The sequence below is a fragment of the Protobothrops mucrosquamatus genome, unplaced genomic scaffold, assembly GCF_001527695.2.
Source record: "Protobothrops mucrosquamatus isolate PMUCROS unplaced genomic scaffold, P.Mucros_1.0 scaffold_165, whole genome shotgun sequence".
Taxonomy (NCBI): Eukaryota; Metazoa; Chordata; class Lepidosauria; order Squamata; family Viperidae; genus Protobothrops; species Protobothrops mucrosquamatus.
In genome coordinates, this window is record NW_015386241.1 from 195,518 (window position 1) to 214,929 (window position 19,412).

General features: G+C 39.3%; 1 protein-coding gene across 1 annotated transcript in view; it reads right to left on the reverse strand.

The window, feature by feature from the left end:
- Window positions 1-19,412, reverse strand: part of PEX5L (peroxisomal biogenesis factor 5 like) — a 53,568-nt gene that overhangs the window by 26,791 nt on the left and 7,365 nt on the right. Inside the window, exons 3-4 of the mRNA XM_015821515.1 lie at window positions 6,165-6,276; window positions 28-234 (exon numbers count right to left, since the gene is read on the reverse strand). Coding sequence (XP_015677001.1) covers window positions 28-234; window positions 6,165-6,276 — 319 coding nt within the window. The remainder of the gene's footprint in view (window positions 1-27; window positions 235-6,164; window positions 6,277-19,412) is intronic.

Genomic DNA, 19,412 nt, shown 5'->3' on the forward strand with positions numbered 1-19,412 from the left:
GCAGATGCCTCCAGAACAGCTACCTACCTAAATCCAATGATTTCTCTGGACCCTTGAGTAGTTGGATTTTCTGTTCGGTGTCCACATAGATAAGATCTGGTTTTTCAGTCTTCCTTCTATGGGTCGGCCCTTTCAAGCTCTCCCCTCTTGAGGAATTCTCCCGTTTCTTCACTTTGCTTTGGGTTTGGGAAACAGGTTCTCTGAGGTCCAGGAGATCCAGACCTGTTGACAGAACTATCACAGGACCATTGTGAAAAAAAGAGACATTTTAATACATTTGCAGTGCTTTGTAATTCCAATGTTTGAAAAAATAAGCTGAATTTCCCTTGCCTTTGTCAAAGTGGAATCCAAACTGAATGTAACATGGGATAATTTGTGTGTGTGTGTGTGTGTGTGTGTGTGCGCGCGCGCGCGCGTGTGTGTGTGCATATGTGTTGGCAAGGGAAGGTAGATTCCCCCTATCTCAAGTTTGGACTAAAAAAAGATATATAGGAAAGAATGGTGACTCTCTAATTGAAATCCCTGCTTACACACATGATTTACATTTATTATAAATCACAAAAATTACCATATTTACTTTTTATACTTTCCAGCTCATAGTAGTTCCACACTGATGATTAACATAAGGGGATCAGCTCAGGGGCTCCATTAAATCTTACCCCACTAATCAAATTCAGCCATTCTTCTTATAGAACAGAACAGAACAGAACAGAATAGAATAGAATAAACAGAGTTGGAAGGGACCTTGGAGATCTTCTAGTCCAACTCCCTGCTCAGGCAGGAAACCTTTAGTTTAACTATTTTTTTCTTTGCTCCAGGTAATTCAAATCACCTCTTCAGTAAATCTGATAGTATGGTTGTCCTGAAATTTATTTAAATTGTTTGCCGTTACCTTCTTCTGTGGTTTTCCAGTGTGGCTACAAAACACACTGGAAATTTTCCTATGAAAATACCAATCAGGTGATTGCCTTAGCTTTTAAGTCCACATGAGCTCAGCCAGATATTGTCACTGGCTGAGGTCCCTTGAGGGAACGAGCTAAATAAAATTTCTTGCTTTAATCCTAACCCTGATACCTCAAGATAGAAGCCCTGAGGGCGACCCATAAGTGCCAAGGATGTGAACCCAGCCATGGGTCCTTAATAATCAAGTAATTTTCCTCACATTTAGTCAGCTGGTGATTTCATACTATTTCAATAGGGACTTAAATTAATGTAGAAACGTGACAAAATTGTTGCACAAAGCAGTCCCTTGCTAAGGAAACTCCAGGGTTCAATAAAAGCACATTGATAAGATTCCAAAGGAAAAATTGAACCAATTGTGCACATAATATTTGATGAACTCCTTCGTTTTCCACATATTTTAAGAGTCTGCATTAATTAGGAGTGCCCAGGCAGATAATTATCTAGTTCTAAGGATGGATTAATAAAATCTATGCTGTGAAGTTATGTAATGTTTATTTTACTTCATTTTCTTCTTATACTTTTTTAATCTTTCAAAACCATCTCCTTAAGCTTGAGAATGATTCACAAATGAAATCTAAGCACTTTTACAGCCTGCTATTTTAGTGGATGCCTTCAAATCTTATCGTCAATGTTGACTGGCTTTCCTGGGTGGGGATAGGTGGGGGAAGGGTGGGGGTGGAGTGGGGAGAAACTTCAGCGTTCCCACATTTAGGATTTTGTTTTTCACTGCAGGAAGACATTTGTCATGTATGGTTTAACCTTATACTGCAGCACAGCCAATGTCAAAAGATTTGCATTGGAGATTAAGAAGTAAGCCATTTAAAAGAAAGGGGCAGTTGCAAGAGTAACCCACAAGTCACATATTTTTAGGTACTCATTAGCAATTTAGATTGAAAGACGAGGGCTTCGAATTTTTCCTATGGTCTGCTTACCGAATATAACATCTTGGAGTCCTAGTGGACAATCACTTAAATATGAGCCAGCCGTGTGCTGCAGCTGCCAAAAAAGCCAACACAGTGCTAGGCTGCATTAACAGAGGGATAGAATCAAGATCACGTGAAGTGTTAATAACACTTTACAATGCCTTAGTAAGGCCACACTTGGAATACTGCATCCAGTTTTGGTCACCACGATGTAAAAAAGGTGTTGAGATTCTAGAAAGAGTGCAGAGAAGAGCAACAAAGATGATTAGGGGACTGGAGGCTAAAACATATAAGGAACGGTTGCTGGAATTGGGTATGTCTAGTTTAATGAAGAGAAGGACGAGGGGGGACATGATAGCAGTGTTCCAATATCTCAGGGGCTGCCATAAAGAAGAGGGAGTCGAGCTATTTTCCAAAGTGCCTGGAGGCAGGACAAGAAGCAACGGGTGAGAGAAGCAATCTAGAACTAAGGAGAAACTTCCTGACAGTTAGAACAATTAACCAGTGGAACAACCTGCCTCCAGAAGTGGTGAATGCGTTTTTTTGTTTAAAATAGTTAAATAGAAGCCTGGCAAGGTGACACATTCATTGTGTAAATGAGCATCAACCTTTTTGAAAATCAATATAAGGAATCACCAAAAAAGGATATTACATGCATGCTATTTTTAAAAGCCTGGAACCACGTAGGCAATGGTAGAGGATTGAATCCTACGAAAGGGCTGACCTGTGGCACAAAATAGCAGTGGCACAAGTCTTAAGATCCATGTAGTTAAAAAAAAAAAAGACACTGACATATCTTTATCGTTCTTTGGCCTTACCTTACCTATAATTCAGGTAAATGAAAGTACATTGTTTTCCTTTTGGATGACCTCTTTTTTTAAAAAGTAACTTTATTAAAAATTACAACTGCAAAAATACCAACTAATATATATACAGGTTAAAAAGAAAAAATATAAAATGAAGAAAAGAAGGAAAAATAAGTGTAAAGAACAAGAAAATAAATATAAGCAAAAAAAATTCCCCTTCGTCGTAAGTAGAAACAATTTTAGTAATTAATCACCTTCTCTTAAAATGCAACAAATATTAACTTTTCCCCATATCCTATCTTTTATCTATAAAGGCTTCCTTTTTATGACCCTGCAGAGTTGGGGCAACTGGATGGAACTGAGCATTTACTGGCTGGATGCCCTTCCTGACACCACGCAGAGTTCCTAGTAGATTTTTTTCTTTGTGCCCTAAGAGAGAAACATCTGCCGCCACCTAGGATGGAACTCTCAACCTTCCAAGTGGGAAGAGAGCATCTTCACCACCCCGCTCATCTTTTTATCTCTGAACAAATCCTGAAAACCTCATTTCAGTCTGATCAGTAAAAATCCATTAAGAGTTACCCAAAATAACAGCATATCTATTTTGACCTTGATCAAATAAAGCGACTTCATATCCATGCCTTCTACTTTTAACAATCTTGATCTTTAATCTCTTCAAATAGAACTTGATTTCTTCTTCCAGATTTTTCTTTGTCCTTTTTCACACAATTCTTTTAAAGCTTTAACAAGCGTCTTTGTAAATCCAGCATAGGAAGATTATCCAGGTTACTCTCTTGGTTCATTATTTGTATATCCCTTTTAATTATTAAGCCCTCAGTTGATTTCTCTCATATGTCTAGTGCAGCATCTTTTTCTGCATCATTCTTATATAGCCTGTCATTTATAAATTCATTTTCAGATCAGTCTCAGTGTTGCTGGGAAAAACCTGTTCTTTTTTCATAACATTGTAAATGCAATCTATTATAGAGGCAGGCTTAACATTAACTTCTGCATCCATTGTTCAAACTTATCCTTCAACATATCCAATGTTAAAATATTTTGCTTCAGTATTAGTAAGTTAAATTTAAGTGTTTTTCTCCTTTCATTGTGATCTTCAGTTCTTTCTGGTTCTCTCTTTGGATGCCCTTTTGAAATTATTGTCCTACTATACTCATTTGATTATGTAGAAAAGAGGATATAAAAGCCATATTCAATATGTGTCCACAAATATTGTTGGAGAAACCAACAATGAATGAGAAGACAGAAGAAGTTTATCCTGTTTTACAGCATATCCTTTTTTTGTGTGTGTCAAAAACCAGATCCTGCATTGGGTGGAATAGCAACAAGACTAAAATGTCTTACAAATTCATCTAAATTTGATACTGTTTGTGAATCCAATATGCAAAGTTGTATTTCCCTAATGACAGCTGGGAGGACAGATTAATTTATTTGCAACCCTGTATTCAAATCACCTCATCTGGATGAGAGGGATGTATACATAACACATCCCTTGCATGCAAATGGTTTGTGGTTCAGTCTTACCAGGTCCAACACACACATACCTTAGAGGGTTCTTGCCACTCAGAATGCATATGTGATTTGATGGACAATCTCATTTGGAATAAGTGAGGCAGTTATGTGGCTATTAGTAAAATAACTAGCAAAAATGTTTTAGGAAGACTGGATGTTGTCATTACACTTTCTTTCTGCAGCCAAAATATGTTGGGATTGCATGATGGTTGGGAATTCTAAGAATGACACTTGGAGAGTATCAGGCTATGAAAAAAAAAAAACCTTACATAGAAACTATAGGTCCACAGTATTCTCCACTTTGGTTCACCCCAGGTAAGTTGGATTGCAACTTTCACATTTCCTAGTCAGTATAGGACAAAGTGAAACTGGTGTTGGGGAAGACTGGCTAAACCAGCGGTTCTCAACCTATGGGTCGCGACCTCATTTGGGGTCGATCGACCATTTCACGGGGGTCGCCAAACAAGGCTGTCCGCCATTTTTTTCCCCTTTTCCGGCGGGTGCCTTACCTCCCTTGGGCTGGGCCAGCTGGTGGTTGGCCTGCTCCGTCTCTGCCGCTTGCCAGGGGCAGAGACGGAGCAGGCGCAGGGGGCGGAACCATGCATGCGCGGCGCTCCCGGTCAGGGAAAGTCCTCGACTTATGACCGATTGGGTAGTCCTCGGCTTACGACTGGTTTAGTCCTCGACTTACGACCGGTTTAGTCCTCGACTTACGACCGGTTGGGGGTCGCGGCATTAAAAAGGTTGAGAACCACTGGGCTAAACCAACTAGCAGTAACTTCTGAAGGTTATAGAGAAGATTTTTCTCATGTGTTGCCTTCAGGTGAATGTGAGATCTTATGTTTTTGTCTTCAAATCTTAAGAAAAAAGCTTTTTCCTTTATGGAGTACTAATGGCTCCTGAACCTCTTAAAATTTCCTTTATGAGTCTTTTATTTCTTCCATCACTTCCAGTTTTCTTGTGAAACCCCCCCTCTCTTTTTGCAGAAATGCACTCCTAACTTGTTTAAAGTCAGATATTTGGAAATCCTGAAATGTGGCCCTGAGATTGTGTAGAAATAGTAACCACTTGCCTGGAATGGTATATAGCAGGCATGTCAAACTGGCAATGTCACGTGACATCGTGCGACGTATCGGAGCTTTTTTGCCATTGCTGGCAATGGGGTGGGCGCGGCTCCGGTATGATGAAACCGGCCAGCGGGCCTGCAGTTTGACACTCCTGGTAAGTAGGGTCTCCTGCTTGAGCAGGGGGTTGGACTAGAAGACCTCCAAGGTCCCTTCCAACTCTGTTATTATTATATATGCAAACATGTGTTCTAGTAAGATATTATGGTCTTTTTCTCTTCCAGAGGTAACTCTCTTGGCATCATGATATTTTTATCTAGGCTGACCTGACTTGTTAAACATCAACAGGAGCCAAGCAACTTGTTTTCACACCTTTATTGTCAAAACCCAGATTTTGTGCTACTTGCATTTTTCCCCTTATATTTATACTGAATTTTTAAAAGCAACAGTGAACTTTATTTAGCATCAAAATTATCTTCATATGCCAGATGAAAAATGCATTCCATCCAGAACCCCGGCTCTATGATTAGCCAATAACACTTTGTTCCAGGAGAAACCAATGATATAAATATCTAAGAATATAGCTTTCAACTCACATGCCAACTTATATATATATATATGTACCAGCCCTTTCTTTTGGAAACCCCACTGATTCTCATGGGTTTTCAAATTTTCTGGGCATATTTGAACAGTGTCAAATATCACAAGCACATGTGCCATTAAGAACCGCTGGCTTCTTCCCCCTCAAATGAGAGAAAATCTTTGTTGTGTTTTTTTTTTGGTGGGGAGCTTCAAAAAGCAGTAGGCAGAGAAACAAGCATCAAGCAGAGTTTGGAAACAAACTGCAACGGAACAAGAGTGAATGCAAGATCTGTTACCTGCGGTATTTGACGTCACCGGACGTGCAATGGCTTCCGATTTCGTTTCGCAAAGAAAGTCATCTATAGAAGGACTCAGGAGTGGCCGGCTTTCTTGTTGCTCATTCACAAGCTAGTGACAAAAAGCAAGAGGAGATGTGTGGATGTGTGTGCATGCAGGCATCGCTTAGCTATGCACACAAATGTCACGACAGCATTGAACGGCTTAAATATATATATATATATATATATATATATATATATATATATATATATATATATATATATATATATATATATATATATATTATTCCATTTCTGAAAGCATCAGTTGGCTTAAATTGGCACAAATCTTCCTTGAAATTAAATGAGGTGAACATAGCAACTGAATGAGAGGAAACAAAATAAAATAAAATAAAGATAAAAACAGCACTCATCTGTACCTAACTCCAGACAGATTTCAGACTTGTACTGGGAGAGGGTTGTCATCTTTTCAGAGATATAATTATATCCTAATCGGATTCCAAAGGGCATGCTTTTTATGATTTGGGAATCTAATGAAGGCCCCTTTAGCTGGGTTTATACAATATGTTAAACCCCAACCCTCTTGTTAGCAAAATACAGTTGCTGTGCTTGTATAACATGCTATATTCAAATAAATAATGGATTAAGGTAGCTTATTGTGGTTTAACCTGATGAGCTGCTTTCTTCAATCTATGCCAGAAATCTATTTAGTCTACTTTAGCATGCTGTGCAAATCAGGCCACCCATATGGGCATGTGGATTCACCTGCCTTTTTGCATGTACGCATTGTTCCCTGTTTGACAACTAGCCAGCAATATGACAATCTGCCTTTTCTGTAGAACAGGGAGCCCATGTCAACTGCAGAAATCAAGAGGAGGCAAGAGACCAAAGCTATTATCCAGATGCCTTTCCTTTCCATCACTTGTTCAGCTAGGCAGAACAAATCATCCAATGCACATTTCAAAAACATTTGGAAAACAGGATGCTATGGATGTCATCTGCATGAGTTGAGAGTTCTTATAAGGGCAGGGAGTGAGTGTATGTGTGAAACTCCCATCATACCTGCGTTGGCTCAAAGTGATTGTCATCTTCAGCAGTGACCACTTCTGGTTGGACTCTAACTCCTTCCATCCACAGATAACAGTGCCAAACAGCATGATGATGGTCGTTTCGGACCAATCATATCTGACAACTCAAAAAACGAAAATTGTTTCCCTGGTTCTTAACCCTTTCCCCCTCTAAACTATGAAGATCTAATCTAGGAATCTACAAAGATCTCTCAAGAGTCTTTTCCCTCTAATCCAGGGGTGTCAAACTGCTGGCCTGTGGGCTGGATGCATCATAGCAAAACTGCACCCAGCCCATTGCCGGCAATGGCAAAAAAGTCACAACACATCACGTGACGTTGCGAGTTTGACACCCCTGCTGTAATCAATGAAGATCTAATCTATGAAGAAAGTTCCTGACAGAACAATTAACCAGTGGAACAACCTGCCTCCAGAAGCTGTGAATGCTCCAACACTGGAAGTTTTTAAGAAGAGACTGGACAGCCATTTGTCTGAAATGGTATAGGGTTTCCTGCCTGAGCAGGGGGTTGGATTAGATTACTTCCAAGGTTCCTTCCAACTTTATTATTGTTGTTGTTGTTGTTGTTGTTGTTGTTGTTGTTGTTATTATTATTATTATTATTATTATTATTATTATTATTATTATTATTATTTCAACAAGATGTTTTAGGGCTACATGAAGAGAACATTTGGTGTCTAGCATGCTAATTATTTATATGCATATGTGGCCATTCCGAATCTGAAACAGGAAATTGCAAGATGAATTAAAATTTGCTCCTGCACCTTCCTGAACATTGACCTCACACAGCAAGGCTGGCCACTGATTGCATCTCTCTATTTGAATGAGCCCATTGCTACAAATCCTTTCACAGCTTATAGAACTTTTCTGATTTCATCCTGCTCCTTTTCTGCCCTATCAATGCTTTCTATTCAAGATCCAAACTGTTCAATTGTTCCATAATATTCTATTTATATATTTCCCACCAAGAGCCTGAGACGGTGTCTGTCCTATCCGATTTTGTCTCACAACAGCCACTCCCACTAGGTTGGCGTGAGTCCCAATGATTGATTGAAGTTATTCAGTAAGCTTTCATGGCTGAAGGAGAATTGTAATTTGGTTTTCCCCAGGCTCAATTGCTACCTTAAGTACAATGCTAACACCATTCTAATGATTTAGAGATTACCCATCAACTTGAGGAAGGAACCCACAAACAAATATAGCAATCTACCCATGTTAATATGAATCCAGATGATAGATTTATTAGAATTACTCTTGGTTTCTAGAAGGAAGACTTTATTCAGTTTCATGCATGGAGGATTGGCTTTCTTTCCAGGCATCTTTATATTGCTGAATGAAACAAGGTTAAGGAAGAGTCAGGTTTCTTCCCTGTGGTGCTTGGTCTAAGGGAGAAAAGGGGTGCTATTTTAGCCCTTAAATCCCATCTCACAAAAAACAAGCAATGCCATTGCTTCGGCTGGTGCAACCGGCCACACTCTTTGCAATCCTTTGAGGTTGAATTTAAAGTAAAAAAACTGTGGTCCCTAATTGCAAGAACATTTTCCACTTCTGGATTAATGTTGCTTGCAAAGTTGGAAGTATAGCTAGCCGTTACCTTACTCCTGTGATGGCAAACCTATGGCATGCATGCCACAAGTGGCACACAGAGCCCTCTCTGTGGGCACGTGCGCCGTCGCCCCAGTCCTAGGCCTTCAGCTCGGTTTTATAAAACCCTTTCACTTTAGGCCTCCGCTGCCGTGTGCAAAAAAAAAAAAAGGTTCAATCAATCAATTTCACCTTCTCGCGGGGAAAAAAAAAATCTCGCAAAGTTGGAATTGATTGATTGAACTTTTTAGGCCCACTCAGTCTGCCGTTACCACTGCAGCCACGCCCACCCAATGGGCCACACCCACCCAATGGGCCATGCCCACCCGGCACCTGATGATACATAAGTGGGTTTTGGGTTGCAGTTTGGGCACTTGGTCTCTAAAAGGATTGCCATCACTGCCTTACTCATTGGGTGTGATTCCCTTAACAACCACCTTGCTTAGCAACATAAATTGTGGTCATGTGTGGAGGACGACCTGTACCTATTACCACAGGGGTGTCAAACTGCCGGCCCACGGGCCGGATCCGTCATGCCGAAACTGCGCCCACCCCATTGCCGGCAATGGAAAAAAGTTGTGATACGTCACAACATGTCACGTGACTTGCGAGTTTGACACCCCTGCATTACTGTATTACCTTCTTCCGGATTGTTTTTTTTCCCAACTTCCTGATTGGGCTAAAGGTTTAGAACAGGGGTGTCAAACTGCCAGCCCTTGGGCCGGACGCATCATCCAGAAGCCGCGCCCATCCCATTGCCAGCAATGGCAAAACCGTCCCAATACGTTGTGCGACGTCATGTGACGTTGCGAGTTTGACATGTCTGGTTTAGAATCTTCAGGTGGTCACCCATTCAAATATTAACCATAGCCAGTCCTGCTTAGCTTCACCCAGATCACATAGGTCAGGGGTGTCAAACTGCCGGCCCGCGGGCCGGTTTCATCATACTGAATCCGCGCCCACCCCATTGCCGGCAATGCAAAAAGAGTCACGATACGTCATGACACGTCACGTGACGTGGTGAGTTTGACACCCGTGACATAGGTGCTATCGCCCATTCAGCTGTAAGAAAGGGAAATTGTCTCTCAAATAAAACCCTTTAGAACAGAAAGGAAATGTTCAAGTATCTGTGGGTTCTGTTTTCTGCAATACTGGTTTGAAGCAGGAGAGCTGTGGGGGCTTTTTTTGGAGTATGAGTCCTCTGTTATGCACTATCTTCTAATGAATTTAAAAAAAAATGTGGTTTTATTGAAAAGAAGAAAGAGACCAAATAAGTCTAAGGTTTTGTTTTTGCTGTGTATGGGAAAATAGAATGAGAGAAGTCTTTACTCTGCTGGGATTCATAGATATTCATACACGTTGGGATTTGATATACTAATACTAATACTAATACTAATACTAATACTAATACTAATACTAATACTAATACTAATACTAATACTAATACTAATAATAATAATAATAATAATAATAATAATAATAATAATAATAATAATAATACCATCAAACATCCACGTCTGCCTATCCCAAGTCCTTGGTAAGGATTCGATGGGTAGACAAAATGCCAAATCCAGTCTGAACATCTGGCTGACTGTGTGATGATGATGATGATGATGATGATGATGATGATGATGATGATGATGATGATGATGATGATAATAATAATAATAATAATAATAATAATAATAATACCATCAAACATCCACGTCTGCCTTTCCCAGGTCCTTGGTAAGGACTCGATGGGTAGATAAAATGCCAAATCCAGTCTGAACATCTGGCTGACTGTGCGATGATGATGATGACGATGATAACAATAATAATAATAATAATAATAATAATAATAATAATAATAATAATAATAATAATAATAATAATAATAATAATAATAAAGTTGGAAGGGACCTTGGAGGTCATCTAGTCCAACCCCCTGCTCAGGCAGGAAACCCTATACCATTTCGGACAAACGGCTGTCCAGTCTCTTCTTTAAAACTTCCAGTGTTGGAGCATTCACCACTTCTGGAGGCAGGTTGTTCCACTGGTTAATTGTTCTAACTGTCAGGAAGTTTCTCCTTAGTTCTAGGGTTGCTTCTCTCCTTGATGAGTTTCCATCCGTTGCTTCTTGTCCTGCCTTCAGGCGCCTTGGAAGGCAGGACAAGAATTGCTACATCATTTACTCTGCTTTGTAAACTTAAGTGAATGTGTCAATCTTTATTTGCCTGAAACTACCAGCTACCAGTTTGGTGATAAGATTTCGTCTTCGCTCTTAAGCTGAAACATTTTCACTGATCAAATATTCTCCTTTCCAATGTTCTATTCATCCATTTACAGACCGAAAGCCAACTTTGGCACGCTGCTGAGGCTTTGTAATCAAGTTAGCTTTTTCTGTGTAACGAAAGAATTCAACCAGCTAATGCATTATCTGGAAAGATTATCTTAAGCATATGGGTTGCCCTGTGAGATTTACAAAAAAACCTGCCCAAGCTGGCGCCCTTCAAATATATTAGCACTGAAGCTGTTATTAAGGAATTAATTAATTCTGCAGATGGAGTGGCAGGTTTTCAAGCCTAACTTTAAACAGAAGCTTCTTCAGGATGCTGCAATGAAGAAAAAAAATATATCTGAGAAACGAGGAATAATTTAGAGTTCCATATTGAGTGAGGAAAAAGGAGATTTATGGAACAATATATATTTGGAGGAGTAAAGGGCTTGGATATGAATTCAAAATTCTTCTATACTACAAAATCAGAGTTAAAAGAGCTTTTGCAATTCATTTGTTTCCTGTAGTGTAAGGTGCCTTCTTCTTCCAATACTTGAGGGGCTGTCACAGACAGAGGCATCTAACTTATTTTCCAAAGCACCTGAGGGCAGGACAAGAAGTAATGGGTGGAAGCTTGTTAAAGAGAGAGCCAACCTAGAAGTAAGGAGAAACTTTCTGACAGTGAGAGCAATTAATCAGTGGAATAACTTGCCATCTGGTGTTGGGGTGCTCCATCACTGGAGGTTTTCAAAAATAGATTGGAGAACCATTTGACTGGGATGGTATACTTCTGCCTTGAGAAGGGGGTTGGACTAGAACAGGGGTAGGCAACCTTGGCTCTTTTATGAATCGTGGACTTCAACTCCCAGAATTCCTGAGAATTCTGGAAGTTGAAGTCTACAAGTCATAAAAGGGCCAAGTTTGAAGACCCCTGGTTTAGTTGGTATCACCAGCTACTAATGGTAAACTAAGGTTTATGTGTTCTGCAATCCCAGCCAATTATGATCAATTCACTATGCCATGGTTATGGATATACATGCCATGGATATACAATGGCATAAATTCATTCATTCATTCATTCATTCATTCATTCATTCATTCATTCATTCTCTAAAACTGCCCATCTCAGCCAAAAGACTCTGAGTAGCTTACAACTCTAAAACTATAAAAGCAGTTAAAAGTGTCACGTATCCACTCAGAATTTCTAATCAGGATATTGAGAATTTGGAGAGGACAGAAAAGCTAGAGGCAGGAAGATCCAGTCTTGATCCTCATGACTTACTTTTTTCTGCACTTAATGGGAGTTAGTCTAGAATCACATTAGCTGTGTAAAGAGATTTGTAACAGTCCTACCCCTATTTGTGAGAGTGTGCTAGCTCAAGAAAATTTATAAAAGCAGCTTAAAAATAACCTTGGGAGGAACACTGTCAATAAGAGGTTTTTAAAGGCTGTCTTACATGAAGTATTTAACCAAGAGAATCAAAAACCCAGCAGATTCAAACATATAAGGTGTTAACCTGCATTTGGCTTTTGAGTGGCTTAATGTGTGAGGTGACCCTTACCTGATAACTAATTTAGGATTCAATGAGTAGTGCAAATCCATAAAAATGGATTTAGTCTTATTAGTTAAGGGTGTTAAGAATCCAAATTATACAAGGGCTGGTATTTAGAAAATGCTTGAATAGGTTGAGGAGGAAGATACACAGAGATAATACTTTATTCAGAGATACAGTCCTCAAAGTTAAATAATACTTTAATAGCAGCCAATAAGCAAGACTCAATAGCCAGAATATGGGTACTGTATTCAGTCTGGCTTATTGGCTGCTGCTGTGATATCATTATTTAACTTTGTAGAATAAGGGTATTCAGTCCACCAAACTTGCCTCTAATCCAATATCACTATCATGTTATTCACTTTTTTCCCCCTCTAAAATTAGATTTGCATCAGATCTGAAAGTAAACTTTACTACCCATAATAGCTCTAGAGTTGCTTTTTAACTGCTTGGTTTTATTTTGCTTTGTTTTCTCTCCCTCATTCTTCTAAAAAGAAACTTGATCGGTTTGCATCATCTTTGCAGAAATAATACATGCAATCTGCTTCCACAAATCAACAATCTGTTGTTGTTTTTGCAATCACACAATGGAAGGAAAATTTGCTAAGTCATCAGTCTTCCACCATGTTTTATAATGTCCCATTCATTTCAATAGGATTGATACTAGAGCTCCTATGGCACTGGGCCTAGTGAGTCTAGCCCAGTTTTCCCCAAACGTGTGCCTTCAAAAGTGGTAGTACAACAACAACAGTGAATTTTGGACATCATAATCCCAATATGTCTGGATGCGTCTTTTCAAAGACTGAAAAGCTTTAAGAACAGTCTTCATAAACCCCTAGATTTCTTGGCCTACAATGCATGTGAATGCAATGGCCATGCTATTATTGAAAGAAAAATCTTCATCAGGGTTCAGTCCAAGCTGGGAATAATCAAAATGGAGACTGCTTTAGAAAGGTTGTAGTTTATTGAAGAGAAGAGCCAGACAGAAAGATGGCTCTGGGAAAGCTGACCACATGTAATAGGGAGTGGTGGGTTAATCCTATTATGTCCCAAAGGTCATATCCTGCTTCCCTGTGGCTGTGGCTAATGACTGTTGATTTTTGGTGTGAGGGATTGTTGATTCTAGGGATCTTTGTCTTTCTAATCCCAGCTTCCTGGCTCCAATCTTTCTGACAAGATTATCACATCTGCATTTCTGCAGACCTGGTTTCTGTTTGGGACAGAGAGACTTGCCGGTGTGTGTTGGTTTCTGCCTTTAAGATCCTTTGGGGAAATATATTCTGCCTTTTTAATATTTCCCAAAATATTTCTTTCTCTGGATTCTTCCCACACTATTCAGGCAGGGCGGGAAACTGTAGCCTGAGAACATTTGGAAGGTGTTTGGAGAAAGTTGTGCTTGAGACATTCTTGGGATAGAGTTGAAGATATGGTCGCTCATATACCTGTTTGGATTATTGCCAGGCACTTTACATGGGGCTGCCCTTGAAGACTACTCGGAAGCTACTATTGATCTGTAAAGCAATTGTGCACAATGCTGGGCACCTCTAGGTTAGCCCACATTACTGGTGGTCCTCAATTTATGACCACAATTGAGCCCAAGATTTCTGTTGCTAAGGGGGACATTTATTAAGTGAGTTTTGCCCCCTTTTATGACCTTTCTTGCCACTGTTGTTAAGGGAATGACTGAGTCATTAAGTTAGTAATTCGGCTGCTAATCGAATCTGACTTCCCCATTGACTTTGCTTGCCGGAAGGTCACCAAAGAGAATCCCGTGACCTTGGGACACTGCAACCGTCGTAAATATGAGACAGTTGCCAGTTGCCAGAAGTTTTGGGCTCAGTTGTGGTTGTAAGTTGAGGACTATCTATCATACCAAGCTATAATATGTTCGATTTTCCCGTAGTGGAATGTGTGAACTTAGCCACTATGGTTTGGAAACAATGGTTTACGGCTCATATGATGTGTAAACAAGATTACTATGGCTTTTTAATAAATCATGGTTCAATAAAATGCATGACACTAATACATCCACATAGCTGTACTGGATACTTAATGACTCCTGTTATATCCAAAAGTATGAGATCAACTGACCCTACTCAAAAACGTTCTTTGAGATATTGGCGTGACATCTTTTATGATCTAGTAATTTACCCATCTTCATGAGATTATCTTCCAATATTGGTTGGCAGTGAGGGTTTTACTACTGTGTTTGTGGTCTAGGTCAGGGGTCCCCAACCTTGGCAACTTTAAGACTTGTGGACTTCAACTCTCAGAATTCCTCAACCAGCTTTGCTGGCTGAGGATTTCTGGGAGTTGAAGTCCACAAGTTTTAAAGTTGCCAAGATTGAAGACCCCTGGTCTAGGTTACCAACTTGTATGAAACCCCTTTTGGCTAAACATGAAACTAATTAATCTATTTAACTCCAGTTCTAATTTTAGAGATGCAAATGGAATAGATGAATGGATAGGGAGGCCTATTAAAATACACACGCACACACAAACACATATGTAGACATACACACATATATATATACACACATATATACAGTACATATACATATGTATATGAGAATTAATTACGCTATGTATATGTATTTGAAGGTTGTGCATAGATAATATCTTGAGCCAGTCTTTAATCACCTATTTTCCTTTGCATGAAATGCTTTGCTTACAGTTTTGTTGTAAGAGTCGCTTTTGGTGAGATGGGCAGCTGTATAAATTAAATAATCAATTAAATAAATAATAAATGATCAAATCATGATCTTTGTCTCCTAAATGAAACTGGCCAGATGCCATGAAATTTTTCTTCAGAGGGCATTTTCAGTCTTTCAGTCTGTGATAGCCATCACAATTGTGGCTCTCTATGACAGCAATTCTATGCAGCTCAAAGTAAGTCCCACTGAACTTTATGTCAGTTAGATCTCCTAGACCAGGGTTCTTCAAACTTGGCCCTTTTATGACTTGTGGACTTCAACTTCCAGAATTCCTCAGCCAGGCACACTGGCTAAGGAATGCTGGGAGTTGAAGTCCACAAGTCATAAAAGGGCCAAGTTTGAAGACCCCTGTCCTAGACAGCTTAACTAATCTAAGAAAAGCAAACATGTGGTTAGGCCAAGCTAATATTTGCAAAGAGAAGTATTACAAAATCCCAAGATTATAAGATACACTTGGAAGTTGAAAAAAACCCCCATACAGGTCATCCTTGACTTATAACCCTTTGTTTAGTGACCGTTCAAAGTTACGATGGCATTGAAAAAAAGTGACTTATGACCATTTCTCACACTTACGACCGTTGCCGCATCTCCCTGGTCATGTGATCCAAATTCAGTTGCTTGGCAACTGGTTTCATATTTATGACAAGCAAAGTCAATGGGGAGGCCAGATTCACTTAACAACTGTGTTACTAACTTAACAACTGCAGTAATTCACTTAAGAACTGTGACAAGAAAGGTTGTAAAATGGGGCAAAATTCATTTAATAAGTGTCCTGCTTAGCAACGGAAATTCTGGGCTCAGTTGTGATGGTAAGTCAAGGATTACCTGTACATTATTCTGGAAGACTGTTCAGAGTTGAAGTTAGCCGGCCTATTTAGAGACCTGAAAAGGCTGAGATTGCAATGCATTTGAAAGATAATCAGGTTTGGGGGTGATTGTTCTCTTATTTACTAAGCTCTTGTTAATGTTGTTACCATTCTTGTACATTAATGCTGCTGGCTAATTTCAAGCTATTAAAGTAATAACCATGCTGCCAGGACTCAGAGTTGTATTCAATACATTGGGAAGGCTAAGTTGATAAGTTAAGCTAGACAATCTAATTTTGGATGCAGAATTGAGCTAAATGTTTTCATTTTCTGCATTAAAGTTTATGAGTTTATAGACTACAACCACGCCGTGGAAGCCACTGAAAATAGGTTCCCCATGGATAGACTCCAGCAGTGAAGAAATATCGCATATACATGCAAGTCACGTCCAATCATTTTTGATAGCAATAGCAATAGCACTTAGACATATATACCGCTTCACAGGGCTTAAACAGCCCTCTCTAAGTGGTTTACACAGTCAGCATATTGCCCCCAACAATCTGGGTCCTCATTTTACCGACCTCGGAAGGATGGAAGGCTGAGTCAACCTTGAGCTGGCGGGAATTGAACTGCTGAACTACAGGCAGCTGGCAGTCAGCAGAAGTAGCGTGCAATACTGTACTCTAACCACTGCACCACCACAGCTCATAATCATAATTGATACCACTCATATCAGCTGCAGAGGAGATACAGTTGTGCAGGAAACAGTCACATGATCAAGGCAATCCCTTTGATCTATGCCTGCATGCATTAAGAACTCAACGTGGGAGTCTAGCACAGAGAGAATTGTTAAATGACTTCCCTGCTACAGAAGAAAGACATAAAATTGGACCTAACACTTTCTGATTTTCTTGCAATCTTACATGATGTCAGACAAATGCTCACTATGAAAAGTGCATGGGGATCCACATCACAAGGCAGCAAAGTATTTATAGAAGTTTGCAAGTGATAAAGGCCACACGATCAAATACAGCTAAGCAGATCTGGAGGCAATTATCAGAAATACTTCTCCACTCAGCGACGGCAAAGGTGAGGCCAGTTCAACATGCACAAACCAATAACAGTTCACTCTGGAAAACTCTTATGATTACAGTACTGGAAATAAAAACAAATGGGCATGAAAAACATTACAATATGAATCAGGAGTTCTACTCTCTCGTTCAGTCTACCTGGGGACTGGAGGCTAAAACATATAAGGAACGGCTGCTGGAATTGGGTATGTCTAGTTTAATGAAGAGAAGGACGAGGGGGGACATGATAGCAGTGTTCCAATATCTCAGGGGCTGCCACAAAGAAGAGGGAGTCAAGCTATTCTCCAAGGCGCCTGAAGGCAGGACAAGAAGCAACGGATGGAAACTAATCAAGGAGAGAAGCAACTTAGAACTAAGGAGAAATTTCCTGACAGTTAGAACAATTAACCAGTGGAACAACCTGCCTCCAGAAGCGGTGAATGCTCCAACACTGGAAGTTTTTAAGAAGAGACTGGACAGCCATTTGTCCGAAATGGTATAGGGTTTCCTGCCTGAGCAAGGGGTTGGACTAGATGGCCTCCAAGATCCCTTCCAACTTTACTACTACTACTACTACTACTACTACTACTACTACTACTACTACTACTACTACTATTATTATTTGATTCATAAACTGGTTTGCATGTAAAACCAAAACAGAATGTATCAAAGCAAAGCTTCCTAGTCCATCACTGTATCAGAGTTCAATAAACAGCGGCATCAAACAGGTAGATTTTCCTACAAGGATTATTACCTGTGCATAACTTCATATGCAAAGATGACTCAGATATTTATTTTGCTTTGCATGTTTGTTAAGGAGCTGCTATTGGAAACTGGCAAGGTGTTAACACATGTTCACATAAAATGCAGACAGAATCACAACCTTCTTACATATGGGGCAACCCATACACTTTCACTCTAATACCTATTGGGACAATGGTTATTCAGAAGTTATCTTTTATCTCGACATACGTGTGTGGGTAATTCAATATTGCGAATCTGTAAAAGGCAACTGAGAATAATTTATTTTAAGGCACAGAAGCATATTGGCAATTACTAATAACCTAAATTAAGCTACTTTGGGATTTTGCACAAATAAGTAAATTAAATGAAATAATTGCAAGGTTCGAGCTGCCTTTGAATTAGTTTGAATCATTCAAGTGATTTAACATTCAGGGTATTGGAATATGTAGAAATAATAAACAAAAAAGGTGGGCTGATATTTTAATACATACATTTGCAAATTGTTGATAACAGCAGGGCCCGTATTGTTTATAACTGCTATCGTTACCATTATTTTAAACAAATGCTTCAATCTGGCAAACAGTGTAGAATTCATTTTATTTCTGTTGAAAAAAAACCCCTCACTTGTGGGTCTCTTCAATAGCTCCTGATTCACATGAAACAGCTTTTGAATCTGAATTTCCTTTGCAACCAAGGTTATTTTTATTCAATTTTATTAAGCTATGTATTCCTTCAAAGCATGCTGAATTAGTTATGTTAGCTGTGCTAAGGATTATCACATGTTTCTTATTGGAAAGCATGTTTGATTTGTTCCTTGGAAAGATGGACGATCACGTTATGGGACTATGTTTTAATGTCCAAAATATTATACTTAAAAGTAAATCTGAAATAGAATTCATTTCTAACTGGAGACTCTTCTTAGATTATGACTTAATGTATGGATTTGTACCACACCCCAAATATGGCTTATTATACATTTAGTTTATATGTTAACTTTACGAGCAATTTGAAGATGTGATTCCATAGTTATAATTAGATCATCTATAATTAGAATTACATTGCCTATAATTCTAGCTACTATGTAAATACTGTGTTAATCAGGTACTCTTCGTTTAAAGTTGTTAGTTTCAATTAGTCTTAACTTTTCTTTTACAAACCTATGACACATTTGTATACAGGAAGAAGTGGGAGAGCCTGGGGGCAGAGTCAAAAGAGGGATCAGCTTAGAATCTCTATGCAGACACAAGCGAACTAAATTCAACTTTCCTTGAATTATGATGACACTTAACTCCTAGCAGGGGCTAACCATTAGTTGAGAATATTCCTGTGCATAGGCATGATTAGCAATAAATCAGTTTAATTGGATCTTCATGAGTGGACCAGATCTTCCCTGCCTGACATCTGTTGTGTTTGAGATACCTAAAGAAACAT